This window comes from Carcharodon carcharias, chromosome 12 (genome assembly GCF_017639515.1).
Source record: "Carcharodon carcharias isolate sCarCar2 chromosome 12, sCarCar2.pri, whole genome shotgun sequence".
NCBI lineage: Eukaryota > Metazoa > Chordata > Chondrichthyes > Lamniformes > Lamnidae > Carcharodon > Carcharodon carcharias.
This window is the reverse complement of record NC_054478.1, coordinates 79,961,118-79,982,013: the sequence shown is the minus strand read 5'-3', so window position 1 is coordinate 79,982,013 and position 20,896 is coordinate 79,961,118. Positions and strand designations below refer to the sequence as shown.

Here is a 20,896-nt window from a genome sequence, read left to right as displayed (position 1 = left end):
GACCATATCCTAACGATTGAATGTTCTGTGGCTTTACAAATTCAACAGGTTATGTTTAAACTAATACACAATCAGATGGTTGAAGTGTTTGTGGAATTCATTGCAAGCTGATAAAATAATAGAACATTCTTTCACATTAATACAGCTTACAATTTATATTAGAAAAAATTATAGTTTAGTTCCTCTACACTAGAATTAATATTAAGCAGAATGTTCCACTGGTATCAGTTATATCCATACTGTTGTCTTAACAGTTCACCTCCAACCTCCAAAACATCATCCCCACCCCAGACTTTAGATACAATTCAATAGTACAAATTAGATTGAAATAACAACTCGCATCTGTTCCTTCACACCACTAACCACCAGAAGTTCATTTATTCACAGTTCAGCAACAACTGCCTGATGCCCTTGTTTTGTACTAGAGAGTGATGCTCAAGATTAAAATTATCTGCCAGTTTGAGAAAAAAAACTATAAACCTGATACATGACCTTGCGTTCAAAAGCTTTTTATTTTCAGGGAGAAAATAACCCTTAGACAATTTCATAACAAAAATAAAACATAACAGGTCATGCAATTGTCAATCACTTCTTGAAAATGCTAAAATGAGAATGTGAATGTTTTTGTACATTCATGTTTTCTCTTGGGCTAGGAAAAAAGCAGCAACTACATTCTTAAAGAGACAACTACAATTCAAGAGAGTTCTACAATTCCTACCCGATTGATTTACAATTCCATGTTGTGCAGCTAGTTCACCTCAAAACTGGAATAGATAACACTGTCATCTTATAGCTACAGTGGAAGTGTGATGGCAACCCCAAGGAGAATTCTAAAATGTTCTCATCAAGAACATTAATAGTGTTGAATAATTTCAGCATTGAATTAAATAATAAAGCATTTCAAGAGTCAGTAAAACACATACCTCATTACGACCCAGTTTACTTTTAAAACAGGACATGCAGGTAATTTACATCAACTTACTTCTTAGTTGTTGGGATACTTTATAGAGGCCGTCTCAAAAACTATAATTTAATAGGTTCCTCAAGGAAACCAAGTACAAATCCAAGCCTTCAGTAATTTCAGCCAAGAGATGTTAGAACAACAATGTCTTCTGGTGAAGATATATGCACAGGTCACAATGATAAAGGAACAACAAACAGACAAGGGTGAATTTTTGTCTCGAACAATCAGGAATCCAACACTCCAGACTACCCAGTGGTTCAGTGAGCATGTGCCATGTAGTACAGTACTGAAGTATAACAATATACGAAACTGGAATAGGAGTAGGCCATTTGGCTCCTGGATGCTACTCTGCCATTCAATAGGATCACGGCTGATCTGATTGCACCCTTAACTCCACTTTCGTGACTGGCCCCCATAATTCTTGACCCCTTGAAAATCGAAAATCGGTTACCTTAGTCTTAATATATTCAATGACCCAGTCTCCACTGGTCTCCAGGGTAGCGAAACCCAAAGATGGTCAACCCTCAAAAGAAATTCTCCTCCTGGTCTTGAATGGGAGGCCTCTTAATTTGAAACTGTGCCCCCTGGTTTAGATTTCCCAACAAGAGGAAAACATCCTGGGAACTTGTGCCAAAATTCAGAGAGCTGTCTCACAGACTACTCAAGCAACAGCCCAACAGACATACTCACGGAATCATACCATACAGATCATATCCCAGCTGCCACCATCACCATCCCTGGGTATGTCCTGCCCAACCTGCAGGGCAGACCCAGCAGAGGTGGCGACACAGTGATATACAGTCAGGAGGAAGTTTCCCTGGAAGTCCTCAACATCAGCTCAGGGCCCCAAGAAGTTTCATAGCTTCAGATGAAACATGGGCAAGGATACCTCCTGCTGATTACCACATACCCACCCACCCCCACAAGCCCACTGCCCCTTCAGCTGACGAATCAGTACTCCATGTTGGACACTTGGAGGAAGCACTGAGAGTGGCACGAGCGCAGAACATATTCTGGATGGAGGTCTTCAATGTCCATCACCAAAAGTGTCTTGGTAGCACCACCACAGGCCGAGCTGGCCGAGTTCTGAAGGACATAGCTGCTAGACTGGGCCTGCGGCAAATGATGAGGGAACCAATAAGAGGGGGGAAACATACTTGACCGCATCCCCACCAACCTGCCTGCCACTGATGCATCTGTCCATGACAGTATTGTTAAGAGTGACCACCACACAGTCCTTGTAGAGATGAAGTAATGTCTTCACATTGTAGATAGCCACACAACACAATGGAGGTTAAATGCAATAGACTTCGAACAGGTCTAGCAGCTCAAACCTGGGTATCCATGAGACACTGTGGGCCATCAGCAGCAGCAGAATTCTACTCAGCTACAATCTGTAACCTTATGGATCGGCAATTCCTTCACTCTACCATTATCTCCAAGCCAGGGAATCAACCCTGGTTCAAATGGAGAGTGCAGGAGGGCATGCCAGGAGCCACACCAGGCATACCTAAAATTAAGGTGTCAACCTGGTGAAGCTACAAAGCAGGGCGACTTGTGTGCCAAACAGCATAAGCAGCAAGTGATAAACAGAGTCAAGTGATTCCACAACCAAATAGATCAGAGCTAAGCTCTGCAGTCTTGCCACAGCCAGTCATGAATGGTGATGGACAATTAAACAACTCACAGGAGGAGGAGGCTCCACAAATATCCACATCCTCAATGAATAGGGAGCTCAGCACATCAGTTCAAAAGCTAAGCCTGAAAGCATTTGCCAAAAATCTTCAGCCAGAAATGCCGAATAGATGATCCAATTCAGCCTCCTCTAGGAGGTCCCCAGTATCACAAATGACTGACATCAGCCAATTTAATTCACTCCACGTGATATCAAGAAATGGATGATGGCACTAGATACTGCAAAGGCTATGGGCCCTGACAATATTCCAGCAATTGTATTGAAGACTTGTGCTCCAGAACTTGGTGCGTCCATGCCAAGCTGCTCTAGTGCAGCTACAACACTGGCATCTAGCCATCAATGTGGAAAATTACCCAGGTATATCCTGTACACAAAAAGCAGAACAAATCCAACCCAGCCAATAACCACCCCATCAGTCCACTTTCGATCATCAATAAAAGTGATGGAAGGGGTCATCAACAGTGTTTTCAAGTGGCACTTCCTTAGCAATAGCCTGCTCACTGACATTCAGTTTGGGTCCCGCCAGGGTCACTCTGCTTCTGGCCTCATTACAGCCTTGGTTCAACGTGGTCAAAAAAAGAGCTGAACTCCTGAGTTGAGGCGAGAGCATCTGCCTTTGACATCAAGGCAGCATTTGACCGAGTGTGGCATCAAGGAGCCCTAGCAAAGCTGGAGTGAATGGGAATCAGGGGGAAAACTCTTCACCGGTTGGAGTCATGCCTAGCGCAAAGAAAGATGGTTGTGATTGCTGGAGGTCAGTCATCTCAGGTGCAGGACATCACTGCAAGAGTTCCTCAGGCTAGCATTCTAGGCCCAAACATCTTCAGCTGCTTCACCAATGACCTTCCTTTCAGCATAAGGACAGGAGTGGCAATGTTTGCACAATGTTCAGCACCATTCGCGACTCCTCAGATACTGAAGCAGGCCATTGCCAAACCTGGATAATATCCAGGCTTGGGCTGATAAGTGGCAAGTAACATTCTCGCCAAACAAGTGTCTGGCAATGACCATATCCTACAAGAGAGAATCCAATCATCTCCACTTGACATTCAATGGCATTACTATCACTGAATCTCCCACTATCAACATCTTGGGGGTTACCATTGACCAGAAACTGAACTAGTCATAAACACTGTGACTATAAGAGCAGGTCAGAGGCTAGGAATCGTGCGGCAAGTAACTCACCTCCTGGCTCCCCAAATCCTGCCCACCATCTACAAGGCACAAATCAGGAGTGTGATGGAATACTCTCCACTTGCCTGGATGAGTGCAGCTCCAACAACACTCAAGAAGCTTGACACCATCCAGGACAAAGCAGCCCACTTGATTGGCACCCCATCCACAAACGTTCACTCCTTCCACCATCAATGCAGAGTAGCAGCAGTGTGCATCATCTACAAGATGCACTGCAGGAACTCACCAAGGCTCTTTAGGCAGCACCTTCCAAACCCACAACCGCTACTATCTAGAAGAACAAGGGCAGCAGATACATGGGAATGCCACCACCTGGAGATTCCCCTCCAAGTCATTCACCATTCTGACTTGGAGATATATCACTGTTCCTTCACTGTTGCTGGGTCAAAGTCCTGGAACTCCCTCCCAAACAGTACTGTGGGTGTACCTAAAACAAAGGGACTGCATCAGTTCAAGAAGGCAGCTCACCATCATCTTCTCAAGGGCAATTAGGGATGGGCAATAAATGCTGGACTAGCCAGCGATGTCCACATTCCATAAATGAATACAAAAAAAATCCTCTCAACAAACTCCCTGTCAAAGCCCCTCAGAATTTTGTCTGTTTCAATAAGATCACCTCTCATGCTTGTAACTCCAATAAGTATAGGCCTATTCTGCTCAACCTTTCTCATAAGACACATCTGTTCAGGAAGCTGATTCCTGAACATTCTTGGAATCATACCCAATGCAAGAATGTCATATTTTAAATAAGAATATCAAAACTGCACAACACTCTAGGTGTAGTCCTACCAACGCCCTAAGGAGACTCTTTATTGAACTGTTTGGACCTCAGCAGTTGGAGCATATATGCTGAGTTCAAGAGTGCAGTGTGTCGGATGAGGAGCCCAAAGGAGGGGGCCTGCGCACCAGGGAGAAGGGGCAGGGGGGCTGGGCCCAGGGACCTGCAGTGGGGAGGAGAGCCCACACTGGGTCAAACATTGCCACCTGAACGTGTGGAGCTGAGACAGGGCCTGAGCTCTGCTCCCAGCTGGGGTTATTTCCCCTTTGGCAATGTAAATAAAAGGACTCGGCACCAGTGGCTGCCTGCCTCCACAAAGCTAGCATGGATTTGTTAAGGCCAAATCATGTTTAACTAACTTGATTGAGTGTTTTGATGAGGTAACAGAAGGTTGTTGAGGGCAGTGCTGTTGGTATGGGGTGCATGAACTTCCAAAAGGCATTTGACACAGTGCTGCACAAGAAGTGTGAAATAAAAGGGACAGTAGCAACATGGATATGAAACTGGCTGGATGACAGGAAACAGGGTAGTGGTTAATGAATGCTTTTTGGGCTGGCGGAAAGTTTATAGTGGAGTTCCCCAAGGATCAGTGTTGGAACCCCTGCTCTTCCTGATATATATGAATGACCTAGACCTTGGTGTACTTGGTATAATTTTTAAATTTTGCAGACTCTACAAAACTTGGGAGGATTGTGAACTGTGAGGGAGATACTGTAGAACATCAAAAGGAGATAGAGAAGTTGGTAGAATGGGAACAGTTGCAGATAAAATTTAATGCATACAAGAATGAAGTGATTAATTTTGATAGAACAGATACAGAGAGATAATATAAAAGTATAGGGGACAATACTCAAGGGGGTGCAGGAGCAAAAGGGACCAGGGTGCACTCTTGAGTATACCAATAAAATAAACTAACAAACAAATTAGCCAATGAACTGCCCCTTACAGGAGCACTGTAACAAAAACAAAACTTAAAAGAAACTTTACAAATTAAAATAACATTTGGGGGTAGATAATACACTCCAGCCCCTGCACTGTCCACTGGTTGTGGGGAGCCTCAAACATACTTCGGACACCTTGTGCTTCCTCTCCAGCACCCAGGGATGAATGTAGCCACAGAAGAGAGCCAGATAGACAGGTCAAATGACCAACCAACCACACCCCAGCCCCCCTCCCCCCCTCCCATCCGCCCACTGCCTGGACTTGTTAATGGCCATCTTTGCTAGGTTCAGGAACAGGCTAATGAGGAAATCCTCCACCCTGCTTTCCTCGTCTGCATTAGGTGTCAAAGATCAGGAGCATGGGCCTTAAATACAAACAAAGCTTGAGGAACAGCCCCCTCAAGTAGTGGAACAGGGACTGCAACCTCAGACAACCTGCATACACGTGGAACATGGACTCGTCAAGGCTGTAGAAATTACCGTGAACAATCTTAATTTTTTGTTGCATGGGACTGCTGTGTGCAATACCCTCCACACCAAATGGAAAAGGGGAGGGCTCTTTGTAGAAGGCCCCATGGCCTCAACATCAGGACGGACGCCATGGCGTGTCCAAGCGACCAGTGAGGAACTGGAGGGTTTGCAGCAGCAGCCCATACAGGAAAACCCTCTGTGCAGAGTGAAGTGGTATGAATGGGATTTCTGCAAATTGTGGGGTTGAAGTTCCCGAGGGAGGTTCTAAGGCCTATGTGAAATTCTGTCCAAACAGGGTCAGACGGGAGTCCACCATGTGCTAGAGTTGCCTCGACACTAAGAGTACAGCCAGGGCCAAGGACCATATTTTTAAGGCTCTGGATGACTTTGGCCACAAACTGGACATTGACAGACACACGATGCGCAAGTTCTTGTGGCATCATCCAGCATGCTCCTCTGGCATCCAACACACCCCCAATTCTGGTCACCCCAGCAGCCGGAGTTCTCTTCTGCCAGCCACAAGAACGGCTATTGGTGGAGATGCAAACTCCTGAGCAGCAGTTTTCGGACAATAGCCACTACTCCTGAAGGGAGAGAGCTCTGGCGTGACGCAATTATGTTCCAGGCATACCTGGGTGTATATGTGCATAAATCATTTAAGGTGGCAGAACAGGTTGAGAGAGCAGTTAATAAAGCATACAGCATCTTGGACATTATAAGTGGGACATGGAGTACAAAAGCAAGGAAGTTATGTTAAACCTGTATAAAGCATTGGTTCGGTCTCAACTGGAGTGTTGCATTCAGTTGTCTTATGAGGAAAGGTTGGACTGGGTTTGTTTCCAATGGAGTTTAGAAGAGTGAGGGGTGATTTGATTGAAGTATACAAGATCCTGAACAGCTTTGACAAGGTTGACGTCAAAAGAATGTTTCCTCTTGTGAGTGAGTCCAGAACTAGGGGGCACTGTTTTAAGATTATGGGTCACCCTGTTCAGACAGAGATGTGGGCAAATTTTTTCCCTGAGGGTTGTGCGACTTTGGAACTCTCTGCCTCAGAAGGTGGTGTAGGCAGGGTCATTGAATATTTTTAAGGCAGAGGTAGATTGATTCCCTTGCCTAACAAGAATCTCAGGTTATCAGGGTTGGATGGGAATGTGGAAATCGAAACAAGACGATTAGCCATGATTTATTGAATGGTGGATCAGGCTTTAGGGCTGAATAGTTTACTCCTGTTCCTATTTCTTATGTTCTTATATACAGCAAGGTTTCCCTACTTTGATACTCCAACCAACTTGCAATAAAGGCCAACATTCCATTTGCCTTCCTAATTATTTGCTGCATCTGCATACTGACCTTTTGTGATTCATGTATAAGAGCACCCAAAACCCTCTGCACTGCAGCATTCTTCAGTCTCTCTCCATTTAAATATGTTGCTTTTCTATTCTTCCTGCCAAAGTGGATAACCTCACACATTCCCCACATTGCGTGCCATCTGTCAAATTTTTGCCTACTCACTTAACCTATGATGCCTATGCAGACTCTTGTGTTCTCCACACAGCTTGCTTTCTTACCTATGTTTATACTTGTATGTCCAAAGTCCCTGAACAGTGTATTTTTTTCAAATAAGAGCAGGATCAAGTTCAGCTGCAGTTATCCTCCCCTCACCAACCTGAATGAATAGCCTTTCAACACTCATTGGCCCATAACTTCAGTGGAGAGGCAATTGGGTCAGATTGCCACTCCGCTCCTAGTTTCTTTCCCTAAAATGAAGCCGCTCCTGTCTCACCTGACCTTCAGATTTGGAGTGGGCGAGATCACTCCAGTGCAGCATGTTTCAACAGCCTACTGTCAAGTCCAGGAGTGTCGATGGCAAGTAAGCCATGCCATTTTTATACAACACCAGCTGCCGTAATCCAGGTAAGTTTAAAAGGTCCAGCCACTTTGACAAGCCAGAGAGAAGGTAAGTGTACAAGGTTAGTGGAGGCTTGGCCTAAATAGCCAAGTGGTTATGGTACTGGGCTTGTAACCCCAAGATCAAGAGTTCAAATCTCACCATGGCAAACCATGAAACAATGTAACTTCATCTGAATAGGAACAGATGGAAACGTGTTTGTACTCGAAAGAGTTACAAGGTTAGTGGATGGGTAGGATTTGAGTAGGTGTTAGAAAAGAGACACAGGCCAGGCCATCGGGAGGTAGTCAGGGTAGGTCAGTACTTTGGTTATCCAGAAGCGGTTTTAATTCTTCTAACTTTTTTTGGGTGACTATTGCTGTACGACATTCAGAACCAATCCAAAGTATGCAATTTAAATCGCATTATTGGATGGTTCTCAGGGCAGGGCAATTGCCCAAAGGAAATTTGAACTTCCCAGGCAATTGCCATACAATCCTTATCTGGGAACTTCCTGGAGCTTGGAAGTTACAGTCCAATATGTAAGCTCATGGAAAGAAGAGCATTGGCGAAGTGCTTTGCTTTATTCTTCCTAGGAAATTCCACCTTATAGTCATATTCATCAGCTGCATGCCCAGGAACTCTAATGGAGAGGAAAGTAGGAAAATAATAAATCAGATGATTTTTGTAAAATGAGTGGGAAATGACATATCTAGTCCAAACCAAAATCAATTGCCCGAAGTATATAGATGAGCAAACATTTATATTCCCTACAAGTATGTTGCCCGGGCAGCAGGTGAAGAGAAAGAATATGTAGTTGTAAATGCTTATAACTGGCTTAGATCATTGATATTTTGCCAATCTGAATATTATCTTCTACCTCTTGAAACCACATTGTTGCATCAAAAATATAAATTTCTAGAGAGGAAAGTTCTCCCAAATTAATTTGGCCTACATTTATAAACTTTCAAATAGACTCTTGCAGCACAATCAGGAAGCTTTTACAAATTCTATAGAACATGGTAATTGCACTGATGTTATGCAATGATCAAGTTTGAGAGGCGAGGCTCTTGGCACAGGCTATATAAACTGATACCGCAGTCAGTGCTCTGTACTGCAACATTTCAAGCAGAAGCACGCGTTACAATAAAAACCTCATTTTCAGAAAAATAAATCTTTCATGGCCCTTTATGCACTTATCGCCATTACATTTGTATTACAGAGGAGAATAAAGGGAATTTTGTGTAAAAGGAGGGGAGGAGCCAGGCAAGCCAACAATGAGTGCAGCCAATGGGGAAAGCAATTGCATATTTCTGCAGTAGGCTGCAATTGAGGACAGAATGAAAAGCATCCAATGTTTTTGTCAGCTTATAGTAACTTAATAAGATTTGTGTCTTCATTTACAAAAAGCAAAATATGAATAAAATTTACTAAATGAAGTAGTTACCATTCTTAATCCAAATATTTGCTAAGTAACAATTGTTTTTCTTTCCCCGACAGGAGAAAGAGCAGGTAACCACAGTATGGCCAGCAGCCGGTTCTGCTCCATTTACAGTTTGTCTACCAGGTGTGGTACTCTTCTCCAGCAAAAGCTTCAACCACTACACCCCACCTTGCCTAAGGCAGTCTCTAGAAGTCCTTTTATACTTGCAGCAGTGGGGTCCAAAACTTAAAATTTCCTTATGCTGTTTTTCTGGTTCATTTATCAAGAGCTGCTGCTTTCAAGGAAGACCCATTGGAAGATGCAAGTTGTTGATTCTGTGGCTTACTTCCATGCTGAAAGAGAGATCCAGCAGCAGCTCACAAGACTCTCGTGAAAAAAACTCTCCAATGCCACTGGGACAACAAAATGTCCAATGGCAAGTGACTGAGTTTGCTCACAGCTGCACTAACCTAAATGCACATACCTGGCAAAGATCATCTTCAAAATCATTTAAAGCAGGAATACTTGCACAATTTACAATGTTATTAATATAATACTTTGTTCTCAGTGTGTATTCCTTCAACAAGTGTGCTCAACGAGGACATGCCTAATGAACTGCATTAATGCACTTCAGAAAAATGCAAGTGTTGCAATCACCAGCTGCTGTTTCAATGTTTGATTAATGAAATGATCATTATTTACTTAAAGAAATGAACCCTACAGCTGAGGCCTATGCTTGGCCTAACTAGCCAAGTGGTTATGGTACTGGGTTTGTAACCCCAGGAGCAGGAGTTCAAATCTCACAATGGCAAACTATGAAACAATGTAACTTCATCTGAAACAGATGGAAACAGGTTTACTCAAAAGAGTATCAGGAGTTCAAATCTCACAATGGCAAACTATGGAACAATGTGACTTCATCTGAAACAGATGGAAACAGGTTTGTACTCGAAAGAGTATCAGGAGTTCAAATCTCACAATGGCAAACTATGAAACAATGTAACTTCATCTGAAACAGATGGAAACAGGTTTACTCAAAAGAGTATCAAGAGTTCATTTAGGGCTTGGCCTAAGTAGCCAAGTGGTTATGGTACTGGGTTTGTAACCCCAAGATCAAGAGTTCAAATCTCACAATGGCAAACTATGAAACAATGTAACTTCATCTGAAACAGATGGAAACAGGTTTACTCAAAAAGAGTATCAAGAGTTCAAATCTCACAATGGCAAACTATGAAACAATGTAACTTCATCTGAAACAGATGGAAACAGGTTTACTCAAAAAAAAGAGTATCAGGAGTTCAAATCTCACAATGGCAAACGATGAAGTTGTTGTGCTATTTGCAATACATTGAATGGGTGAGGGGTAACTGTGCATCCTGATACTTACACTGATTTGAGCTTGGCCTACATAGCCAAGTGGTTATGGTACTGAGCTTGTAACCCCAAGATCAAGAGTTCAAATCTCACAATAGCAAACTATGAAACAATGTAACTTCACCAGTGTATCCTAACAATATAATATCAAGAGTTCAAATCTCACAATGGCAAATTATGAAACAATGTAACTTCATCTGAAACAGATGGAAACAGGTTTGTACTCGAAAGAGTTACAGCTGAGGCCTATATATATATATATATAAAAAAAAATCACTGGTGCTTTTTTATATAAAACACATGACAAACATCTTAATACCTCCATCACAGATGATGTAGCTATATTTGCAAAATAGCTTTAGAAAACATTGCCAAAACAAGCAGATGGCATATGCAGAGCAGATTTCATATCAATCTTTTTTAAAAGAATTGCATTTGTAGCTGTTTCTAGCTGCCATACCTTCACCAATTCACTGCTGTTCTCAAGTGGAATTTGCCAAATTTGCCAGGCACAATGCTACACACTTACGATGGTGATGCTGCCGACAAGGGGCATCCATAAAGAATGGCACAGTAAAAGGCTTTTGTGAAGTTATGAATTATGCTTTTGTCAAGTTTTACATTGAACCTAAAAATGTCACTTAAAAAATTTAAATATAAAACAATACAAACAAAAAAATGGTACCCACCTACAACACTTCTGAGCAGCTTATTCAATTCTAGACAGATGCATGGATTAAACAGTTAAATCACTATCTATTAGTGATACACATACCCTACAGAAAAAAAAATCTCTATGAATGTGCCAGATTACATTTCAGAAGTGTAATGTCAGCATTGTGCTTACAAGAATAACAGTTCACTCAATATGTACAATTGGAGTTTTGTAACCAGCAATTTTACAGTTGGCTAGTTATGAAAGTTAATTGCTTAGCTAACTAGTCTCTGCACTATTAGAGCAACAGTAAACTTTTGAGATCTGAGAAGGGGAAAACAACAATAAAATATTTAAGTTGCTGTTAGTTGTCAAGCATGGTTAGGCTACAGACATGACATCAAGAATACTGCTTTGCCTAAGTTAAAATTCACCAAAGCCAATCAAGAGACCCTGACCTTCCAGTAAAAGGCTTGTTTTGAATCAGAAGTATGTAGATGGAGCATGAGGGGGGAGGGGAGGGTTTGATTATACTGGTGAGAGTATCGAATTCAAATTCACTCAAGGTTAAGAAATTTGCAGGACTAATTTCTAAGCACAGGCATTAGAAATTGATATCATGAATGGACTACAGACAACCACTCAACAAAAGCTGATCATTCATCATATCCTGAAGGGGGAGGATGACAATGCAGAGGTCATGGTACATGTTGGTACCAATGACATAGGTAGAAAGAGGGATGAGGTCTTGCGACAAGAATTCAGGGAGTTAGGCAGTAGACTAAAAAGCAGACCTCTTGGGTTGTAATCTCTGGATTACTCCCAGTGCCACGTACTAGCGAGCTCAGAAATAGGAGAATAGCGCAGATGAATATGTGGCTTAAGAGTTGGTGCAGGAGGGAGGATTTTAGATTCCTGGATCACTGGGACCATTTCTGGGGAAGGTGGGACCTGTACAAGCAGGACGGTTACATCTGAACCAGAGTGGGATTAACATCCTTGCGGGTGAGTTTGCTAGTGCTGTTGGGAGGAGTTTAAACTAATTCGGCAGGGGGAGAAGACACAGAATGTTAGCAGAATAGGGACACATCATAATACAGAAAAACAATCAAGTCAGAGGGAGTACTGCTGCAATAAGCTTTAAGGGAGTGAGGCAAAGCTGGATGGCTTCTACTTTAATGCCAGGAGTATTACAAGTAAAACAGACGAGTTAAGGGTGAGGATTGACATATGAAATTGTGATACAGTAGCCATCACTGAGATGTGGTTGAGGGAAGGGCAGGATTAGCAGCTCAACATTCCAGGATAAAGAATCTTCAGGCGAGACAGGGGAGAGGGTAAAAGAGGAGGAGGCGTTGCATTATTAGTTAAGAAGTCAGTTACTGCAGTAAGGAGAGATGATATCTTGAAGGGGGCATCGAATGAAGCTTTGTGGGTAGAACTTAGGAATAAAAAAGCGGCAACCACATTATTAGGTGTTTATTATAGACCCCCAGATACTCAGTGGGAAAGTAAGGAGCAAATATGTGCACAATTTGTGGAGGTGTGTAAAAAAAAATTAGGTGATTTCAACTTTCCCAACCTTAATTTGAATAGACATAGTGTTAAGGGCTTAGATAGAGTGGATTTCTTGAGATGTGTACAGGAGAACTTTTTAGGTCAATATGTAGAGGGTTCAACAAGGGACGGTGCATTGCTGGACCTAATTCTGGAGAATGAAGCCAGACAGGTGGCTGAGGTGGTGGTGGGCAAGCATTTTAGTGATAGCGACCACAACATGGTACAGTTTAAGTTTGTTATGGAAAAAGAAATCGACAAGTTGCAAAAAAATGTTTTGGATTGGGGGAAAGAGTGGATTTTAGTAAAATAAGGCAGGGTCTGGTCAACGTAGACTGGAAACAGTTACTTGTGGGGAAATCAACAGAGGAATAGTGGGGGATGTTCAAAAAGGAAATGGGTAGGGTACAGGCTCAACATGTTCCCTCTAGGCTGATAGGAAGGAGTAACAAGCCCAAAGAACCATGGATAACCAGAGATATTCAGGTTATGATGAGAAGGAAAAGAGAGGCTTTGAGCAGGTACAAGGGAAGCAAATCAGCAGAGACATTAGTGGAGTACAGACAGTGCAGGGTGGAGCTTAAGAAAGCAATTAGGAGAACAAAGAGGGGATATGAGAAAGCTCTGGCTGGTAAAAGTAGAGAAAATCCCAAGATATTCTATAAGTATATCAATGGGAAGAGGATAACCAGGGAAAGAGTAGGGCCCATAAGGAACCAAGGGGGCAATCTATGGGTGGAGCCAGAGGACATCATTAGAGTGTTGAACGAATACTTCACATCCGTCTTCACCCAAGAGAATGAGAATGAAAGTATCGAACTCGGGGAGAGAGACTACGAGGTTCTTAAGCAAATTGATATAGGGTGTGACAAGGTATTGGAGGTGTTGGCAGGCTTAAAAGTGGACAAATTTCCAGGTCCGGATGATTTGTGTCCCAGGCTGCTGAGGGAGGCAAGGGAGGAGATTGCAGGGGCTCTGACCCAAATTTTTAATTCCTCTCTGGCCACAGGGGAGGTGCCAGAGGACTGGAGAACAACTAATGTGATTCTGTTAATTAAGAAGGGTTGTAGAGACAAGCCAGGGAACTACAGGCCAGTGAGTCTCACGTTAGTGGTAGGGAAACTATTGGAGAAATTTCTGAAGGAAAGTATCTATCTCCACTTGGAAAGGCAAGGTTTGATCAGGGTTGGTCAGCATAATTTTGTCAGAGGGAGGTCATGCGTAACAAATTTGACTGAATTTTTTTGAGTAGGTGATCAGGTGTGTAGATGAGGGTAGTGCAGTTGATGTAGTTTATATGGATTTCAGCAAAGCCTTTGACAAGGTCCCACATGGGAGACTTATAAAGAAGGCAAAGGCACATGGGATACAGGATAATTTGATGAGGTGGATTCAAAATTGGCTTAATTGTAGGAGGCAGAGGGTTATGACAGAAGGATGCTTTAGTGACTGGAAGCCAGTGTCCAGTAGCGTACCACTGGGATCTGTGCTCGATCCCTTATTATTTGTCATTTATATAAACGACATGGATGACTATTTGGGGGGTAGGATTAGCAAATTAGCAGATGACACAAAGATTGGCCGGGTGGTTAACAGTGAGGTTGAGTGTCTTGGGCTACAGGAAGATATAGACGGGATGGTCAAATGGGCAGATGGAATTTAACCCTGAAAAGTGTGAGGTGATAAACTTTGGAAGGAGTAATTTGACAAGGAAGTATTCAATGAATGGCATGGCACTAGGAAGTTCTGAGGAACAAAGGGACCTTGGCATGTGTGTCCATAGATCTCTGAAGGTGGAGGGGCATGTTAGTGGGGTGGTGAAAAGGGCATATGGGACACTTGCCTTTATCAATCGAGGCATAGATTACAAAAGTAGGGAGGTCATGTTGGAGTTATATAGAACCTTGGTGAGGTCACAGTTGGAGTACTGTGTGCAGTTCTGGTCGCCACATTATAGGAAGGATGTGATTGCACTGGAGGGGGTGCAGAGGAGATTCACCAGGATGTTGCCTGGGATGAAATATTTAAGTTACGAAGGGAGGTTGGATAGACTTGGGTTGTTTTCATTGGAGCAGAGAAGACTGAGGGGCGACCTGATCGAGGTGTACAAGATTATGAGGGGGATAGACAGGGTGGATAGGGAGCAGCTGTTCCCTTTAGTTGAAGGGTCAGTCACAAGGGGGCATAAGTTCAAAGTGAGGGGCAGGAGGTTTAGGGGGATGTGAGGAAAAACTTTTTTACCCAGAGGGTGTTGACGGTCTGGAATGCGCTGTCTGGGAGGGTGGTGGAGCCGGATTGCCTCACATCCATTAAAAAGTACCTGGATGAGCACTTGGCACGTCATAACATTCAAAGATATGGGCCAAGTGCTGGGAAATAGGATTAGGTAGGTAGGTCAGGTGTTTCTCACATGTCGGTGCAGACTCAATGGGCCGAAGGGCCTCTTCTGCACTGTGATTCTGTGATATTTGATAAATCAAATACAGCATGACTGCTAACTTCACAAAAACATGTGTTCCATGTTGAGGAGACAAGTTCCATATCAAAGGAGCCAAGTCACTATTTATAATACCTATTTTTGAGCTCGACCTATAAAATATTTTGCTTTCCTTTCCACTCAGCAGACCTCGCTCAATGATCATTATGTAATGTTTCTAATAATTTACACATCCTACAATTTGGAGATGGGGTGGAGGAGATGGTGGCACATCTTAATGTCACAGGACTAGTAATTGAGAGGCCCAGGCTAATGCTCTGGGGACATAGGTCTAAAACCCACCAAGGAGCTGCTGGAATTCAAATTCAAATAAATCTGGAATATAAAGCTAGTCTCAGTAATGGTGACCATGCCAGCCATTATCAACTATTGTAAAAACCCACCTGGTTCACTAGTGCCCTCAAGGGAAGGTAGTCTGCCATCCCTATCCAGTCTTGTCACCATGACTCCAGACCCACAGCAATGTGGTTGACTTTTAACTGCCCTCTGAAATGGCCTCGCAAGCCACTCTGTTCAAGGGCAATTAGGGATGGCAACAAATGCTGGCCTTGCCAGAAATGACCACATCAAAGGTTACGGGGAGAAGGCGGAAGGCGGAAGAACGGGGTTGAGAAACTTATCAGCCATGATTGAATGGCGGAGCAGACTCGATGGGCTGAATGGCCTAATTTCTGCTCATATGTCTTATGGTCTTATCCCAAAAAAAAATTAAACATCTTAGCCAAAAGCAACCATTTCCAGTGTAACGAAGCAAAAATGCTATGTTGCCCAAGCCTCAACCTAGGATATTTTTCAATTAATGAAATGTGGGTGGCCTGGCAAGGCCAGTATTTATTATCCATCCCTAATTGCCCTCAAGGAGGTGGTGGTGAGCCTCCTTTTGAATCTCTGCAGTGCACACAGTACAGGTACATCCACAGTACTGTTATGGAGGGAGTTCCAGGGTTTGACCCAGCAATGAAGAAACAGCAATATATTTCCAAGTCAGAACTCTGGAGGGACACTTGCAAGTGGTAGCATCTCCATGCGTCTGCTGCTCTTGTCCTTCTACATGGACGAGGTCACTGGTTTGGGAGGTGCTGTTGGAGAAGGCTTGACAAGTTGCTGTAATGCATCTTGCAAATGGTATACTCAGCTGGCACAGTGCTCCGATGATGGAGGAGCGAATGTTTAAGCTGGTGGAATAATGCCAATCAAGTTAGTTGCTTTGCTCTGGAAGGTGTCAAGCTTGTTGAGTGTTGTTAAAATAGCACTCATCCAGGCAAGTGGAGGGAATTATGTCACACTCCAGACTTGTGCCTTGCACATAGTGGAAAGGCTTTGGGAATTCAGGTGAATGAAGAGATATTGCCTGAGATTACTGTTGGAGGAACATTTGGCGGTTAATTTTCACTTTTGGTACTTCTGGTGTAGAGTTTCACACACTCAATAACTTAGATTTATATAATGTCTTTAACAGAGTAAAACACCCCAAGGTACTTCACAGGAATATTACCAAACAAAATTTGGTGCAGCCAATGAGAATATACTTGGGCAGATGATCTAAAGCTTGATCAAAGAGGGAGATTTGAAGGATTATCAGGAAAGGAGGGGAAAAAGAGGTTGATGGACAGAGGTTTAGGGAGGGAATTCCCAAGCTTAGAGCCTTGGCAGCTGAAGGCACGGCTGCTAATTGTACAGCGTTAAAATCTGGATTGTTCAGAGGCAGGAAAGATAAAAATGTACCACTTGGTTTCAAATTTAAAAATATACATTAAATCTCTGTTTCTCTCTCGACAGATGCTGTCAGCTCTGTTGAGTTTTTCCAGCATTTTCTGTTTTTAATTAAAATCTCTCTTTTACAAAGTAACACAATTTCTACAATAGATTTAAGGGCAAGAGCAATATTTTGCTTTTCAAGAACAACTGTTTAACAATATATTCTCAGCTGCAAAATATTCAATGAGTTCCTGCAACCTTACTTCCCAAAGATAAAGAGTATTTCCTCACTTATTTCAACCACCTCCTCTCCCAGCACTGACCTTCTCCAGGCCTTTTCCATAAATCCAGCCTTTTTCCATAAGCCCATCAAGTCTGCTCCGCCATTCAATCATGGCTGATAAGCTTCTCAACCCCATTCTCCCACCTTCTCCCCATAACCTTTGATCCCCTTACCAATGAAGAACCTATCTACCTCGGTCTTAAATACACTCAGTGACCTGGCCTCCACAGCCTTCTGTGGCAATGAATTCCATAGATTTACCACTCTCTGGCTAAAGAAGTTTCTCCTCATCTCTGTTCTAAAAGGTCTTCCCTTTACTCTGAGGCTGTGCCCTCGGATCCTAGTCTCTCCTACTAATGGAAACATCCTCCCCACATCCACTCTATCCAGGCCTTTCAGTATTCTAAGTTTCAATCAGATCCCCCCTCATCCTTCTAAACTCCATCGAGTATAGACCCAGAGTCCTCAAATGTTCCTCATATGTTAAGCCTTTCATTCCTGGAATCGTTCTCGTGAACCTCCTCTGGACCCTCTCCAGGGCCAGCACATACTTCCTGAGATACGGGGCCCAAAATTGCTCACAATTGCTTTCATATCCTGCTTCCAACCTCTCATCACCCTGTAACTTATCTCTCATCAAGTGTATCTCCTCTAGGAGGCCTATCTGTACCACAAACCCTTCTTGACCTGGCTCCTTACCAACTACCTCTTCTTGGCCTAATGCTTTCTCACATCATTAACAACTCCCTTCCTGCAGACTATTCCTCTACCAATCAACACCACCATTACCCCATTTCTCAAACTTCTCCAATTATCACCCTATCTCTAATCTTCCTTACCTCCCTCATGTCATCCAGCTCTGTGACTTTTTTTCATGAATGTCTTAATTTTGGTTTTGTTCTGCACCCTGAACCAAGACCATCCTGGTCAGTCAACAAAGGCATCATTTTGACAGCAACCATAATGTATCAACCCCCTATCTTCCTAAACATCTGTGGTATTCAGCAGTTAATCACACTATCCTCAATTATCTTTCCTCTGCAGTCCATTACTATGCTTCCAATTCTAAATATCCCCAAATCAAGAGATCTTCTTCATTCACTTCATATCCCACCCTGAGATACCTTGGAAGTGTCAAGCAAGGCTATTTCCACAATTAAACATTTGCCCTTCTTCCTTCCCCTCCACTGCCACTGAAACTCACCCCACTGCTCTCTTCACAGCCTGCTACATGCCATCCTATATAAAATTAGAATCAGAACCTTTAATTCTATCCCACACTAACTCCCCAGTCCAATCGCCCCTGTCCTCATCATCTTCTACTGAATTCAAAACCTTCACCCTCATTTAAGTCCTTCCAGAACTTCAATATTCCTCACTTCTGAAATCTCCTCCAACTTTACATGCAGGCACACATCGTTCACTCTTCAGACTCTGGTCTGCATGTATTCCCTCTACCTTAGTTTGTTCTTCCTAAACCCTAACACCCCTGCCTTGTTACATCCTAGCCCACTTTCAAAAGCCTCCTTTTAAGATCATTTTTGACCCTCCGTACGGTCACCTCCTCTAATTCTTCGACTGTTGCTTGAAGTCTGTTTTTACCTTTGAACCACCTGAGGGTACCTTCTCATGTTAAAAAGGTGATATATGAATGCAACCTGCTGACCTTGTGAAAATGAATCAACTCAATCACATCACAAACATGACGAAGCCTATTTATGGCTCCACATCTAAAATATAGTCAATTATGATAAAAACGAAACAATTTCCAAATCATCCTTCATGTGAAATGAAGAATACTTGCTCATGACAATATGAGAAATCGGACGTTCCAAAAACATGCAATTTGTCAGAATCCAGAGGAAAGAAAAAAAGCATTCAGCAGTTTTTCGTTTTAGAAGAACTTCGTTTGCCTCTCCCCCACCCCCCAGTGTAGCCTCTGCACCACTTGAATGAGGCTCCGGGATTTCTGTGGAGTCACCACATGAAAACCAACACACCATAGCAACCAGACACCGTCACCCGGCGTCTGAGGGAGCACCCCCCGCCCCGACCCGACCCCACCCCATTCCCAAAGTTTGTAGATTTATCGTGCTGCATGTTGAAGAAACTTGCTATCACAAAACAGTCGTTGTGCTGAGTTGGGAAAGACGTCCAAATCACGAGAGATTTTGCAACAATAGTAACTTAAAAAAGGCCACCACCAGGTTTGTTCGGAGAACAACCTGCTTCGACGCTTCTTCGGTTAAAGGACAACAGTTGAATGGTAATAAGGCTTTTCGGCTGAAGGCTCCGACCCTTTCACTGGAGACAATTGGGATCAGCTCGAGCTACAACCGAACTCTGGCAGACCGTGTGATCAGGTTCCTGGGGGAGGGAGCGGAGTCGGCGACACTCAGCACTGCCCTGAATACCAATGATCATTCCCCCCCCCCGCCGCCCCCAACCTATCACTGGCTGCTCCCCGCAACGGAACTGCTGCCCTTTTCAATCCAAACAACCCCTTACAGTAGAATACCCTATTTAGAATAAGACTTCATGCGTTGCAGTCAATGCTAAAAAAAAACACGCCCAGCATAAATCAGTGGGAATTTCAGAACAATAAAGTTAAATATTGGCAGCATCTGCATGGGTTTAACCCCCGAATGACTGTTCGGGTATAAAACGTTGTCGGGTGGGGACATGACCTTTGGGCACCAGCCAGTTGCTAGTGAAGTTCACCCTGAACAGGTGGGGCAGACGGAAACTTGTTGCTCCAGGGAGTTAGTGAACATTTCACACAATCATGAAAAGTTCGATAAAGCTGTTCGGATGAAGTCACTTGAACTGAAGTGTGCAGTTATACCGGGTTAAACCACAACACACAAGGGAACGTGCTTTTTCTTGCATTCCTCCACAGTTTGATAATACTGTCTGCTACATTTAAGACAAATTAAATGGACAAGAACTTACATTATTTCGTCCGATGGCTTTAGCTGATGATGCAAAGCAAGAGAAAATCCAAACAAACTGGACGGGTCTCCTGTTTTTCTAATGAAATGTTCCGTATCCAAGTTAAAAGCTAAAGTCCATTTCTCGAGGGAAAACAAAGACAGGTAGATAAGAAACCACTGCTCCGGGGCCGCCATATCGGAAATGCTTCCTGATCTCTCTGAAAATGCCGCCTAATGTTATGCCTCCTCTCCGGCTGTTATTCTGAGTAACCGCCTTGTGTGTTGAAGATGAGATTATAAAGTGACGGTGACGCCTCGCCCCGCTCCGCCTCTCTCTGCCACCATCAATGCCTCACCAATTCGCCGCTGGTAACCTGACCCAAGTCTAGATAGTTAGCCTCTCTACCCCACCCCGGCCCTACCTCAGACTCTCCCATCTACTGCAGACGCCGCTCAAACTTGTCTCACTTCAACAAAACAAGAGCCTAATGTACAGGTATTTCAAACAAGAATCAGCAGCCCGGTCACTCAGCTAATCATAGAG

At 43.3% G+C, this 20,896-nt stretch overlaps 1 protein-coding gene across 2 annotated transcripts in view; it reads right to left on the bottom strand.

The window, feature by feature from the left end:
* The window catches only part of LOC121284803 (integrin alpha-6-like), a 129,232-nt gene extending 108,566 nt beyond the window's left edge, over window positions 1–20,666 (bottom strand). Inside the window, exon 1 of one of the 2 annotated variants that reach the window (XM_041200497.1) lies at window positions 20,372–20,666. In XM_041200497.1, coding sequence (XP_041056431.1) covers window positions 20,372–20,547 — 176 coding nt within the window. In that variant the 5' untranslated portion in view covers window positions 20,548–20,666. The remainder of the gene's footprint in view (window positions 1–20,371) is intronic. The other variant, XM_041200498.1, reaches the window with a different exon arrangement.
* Between the last annotated feature and the right edge of the window lie 230 nt (window positions 20,667–20,896).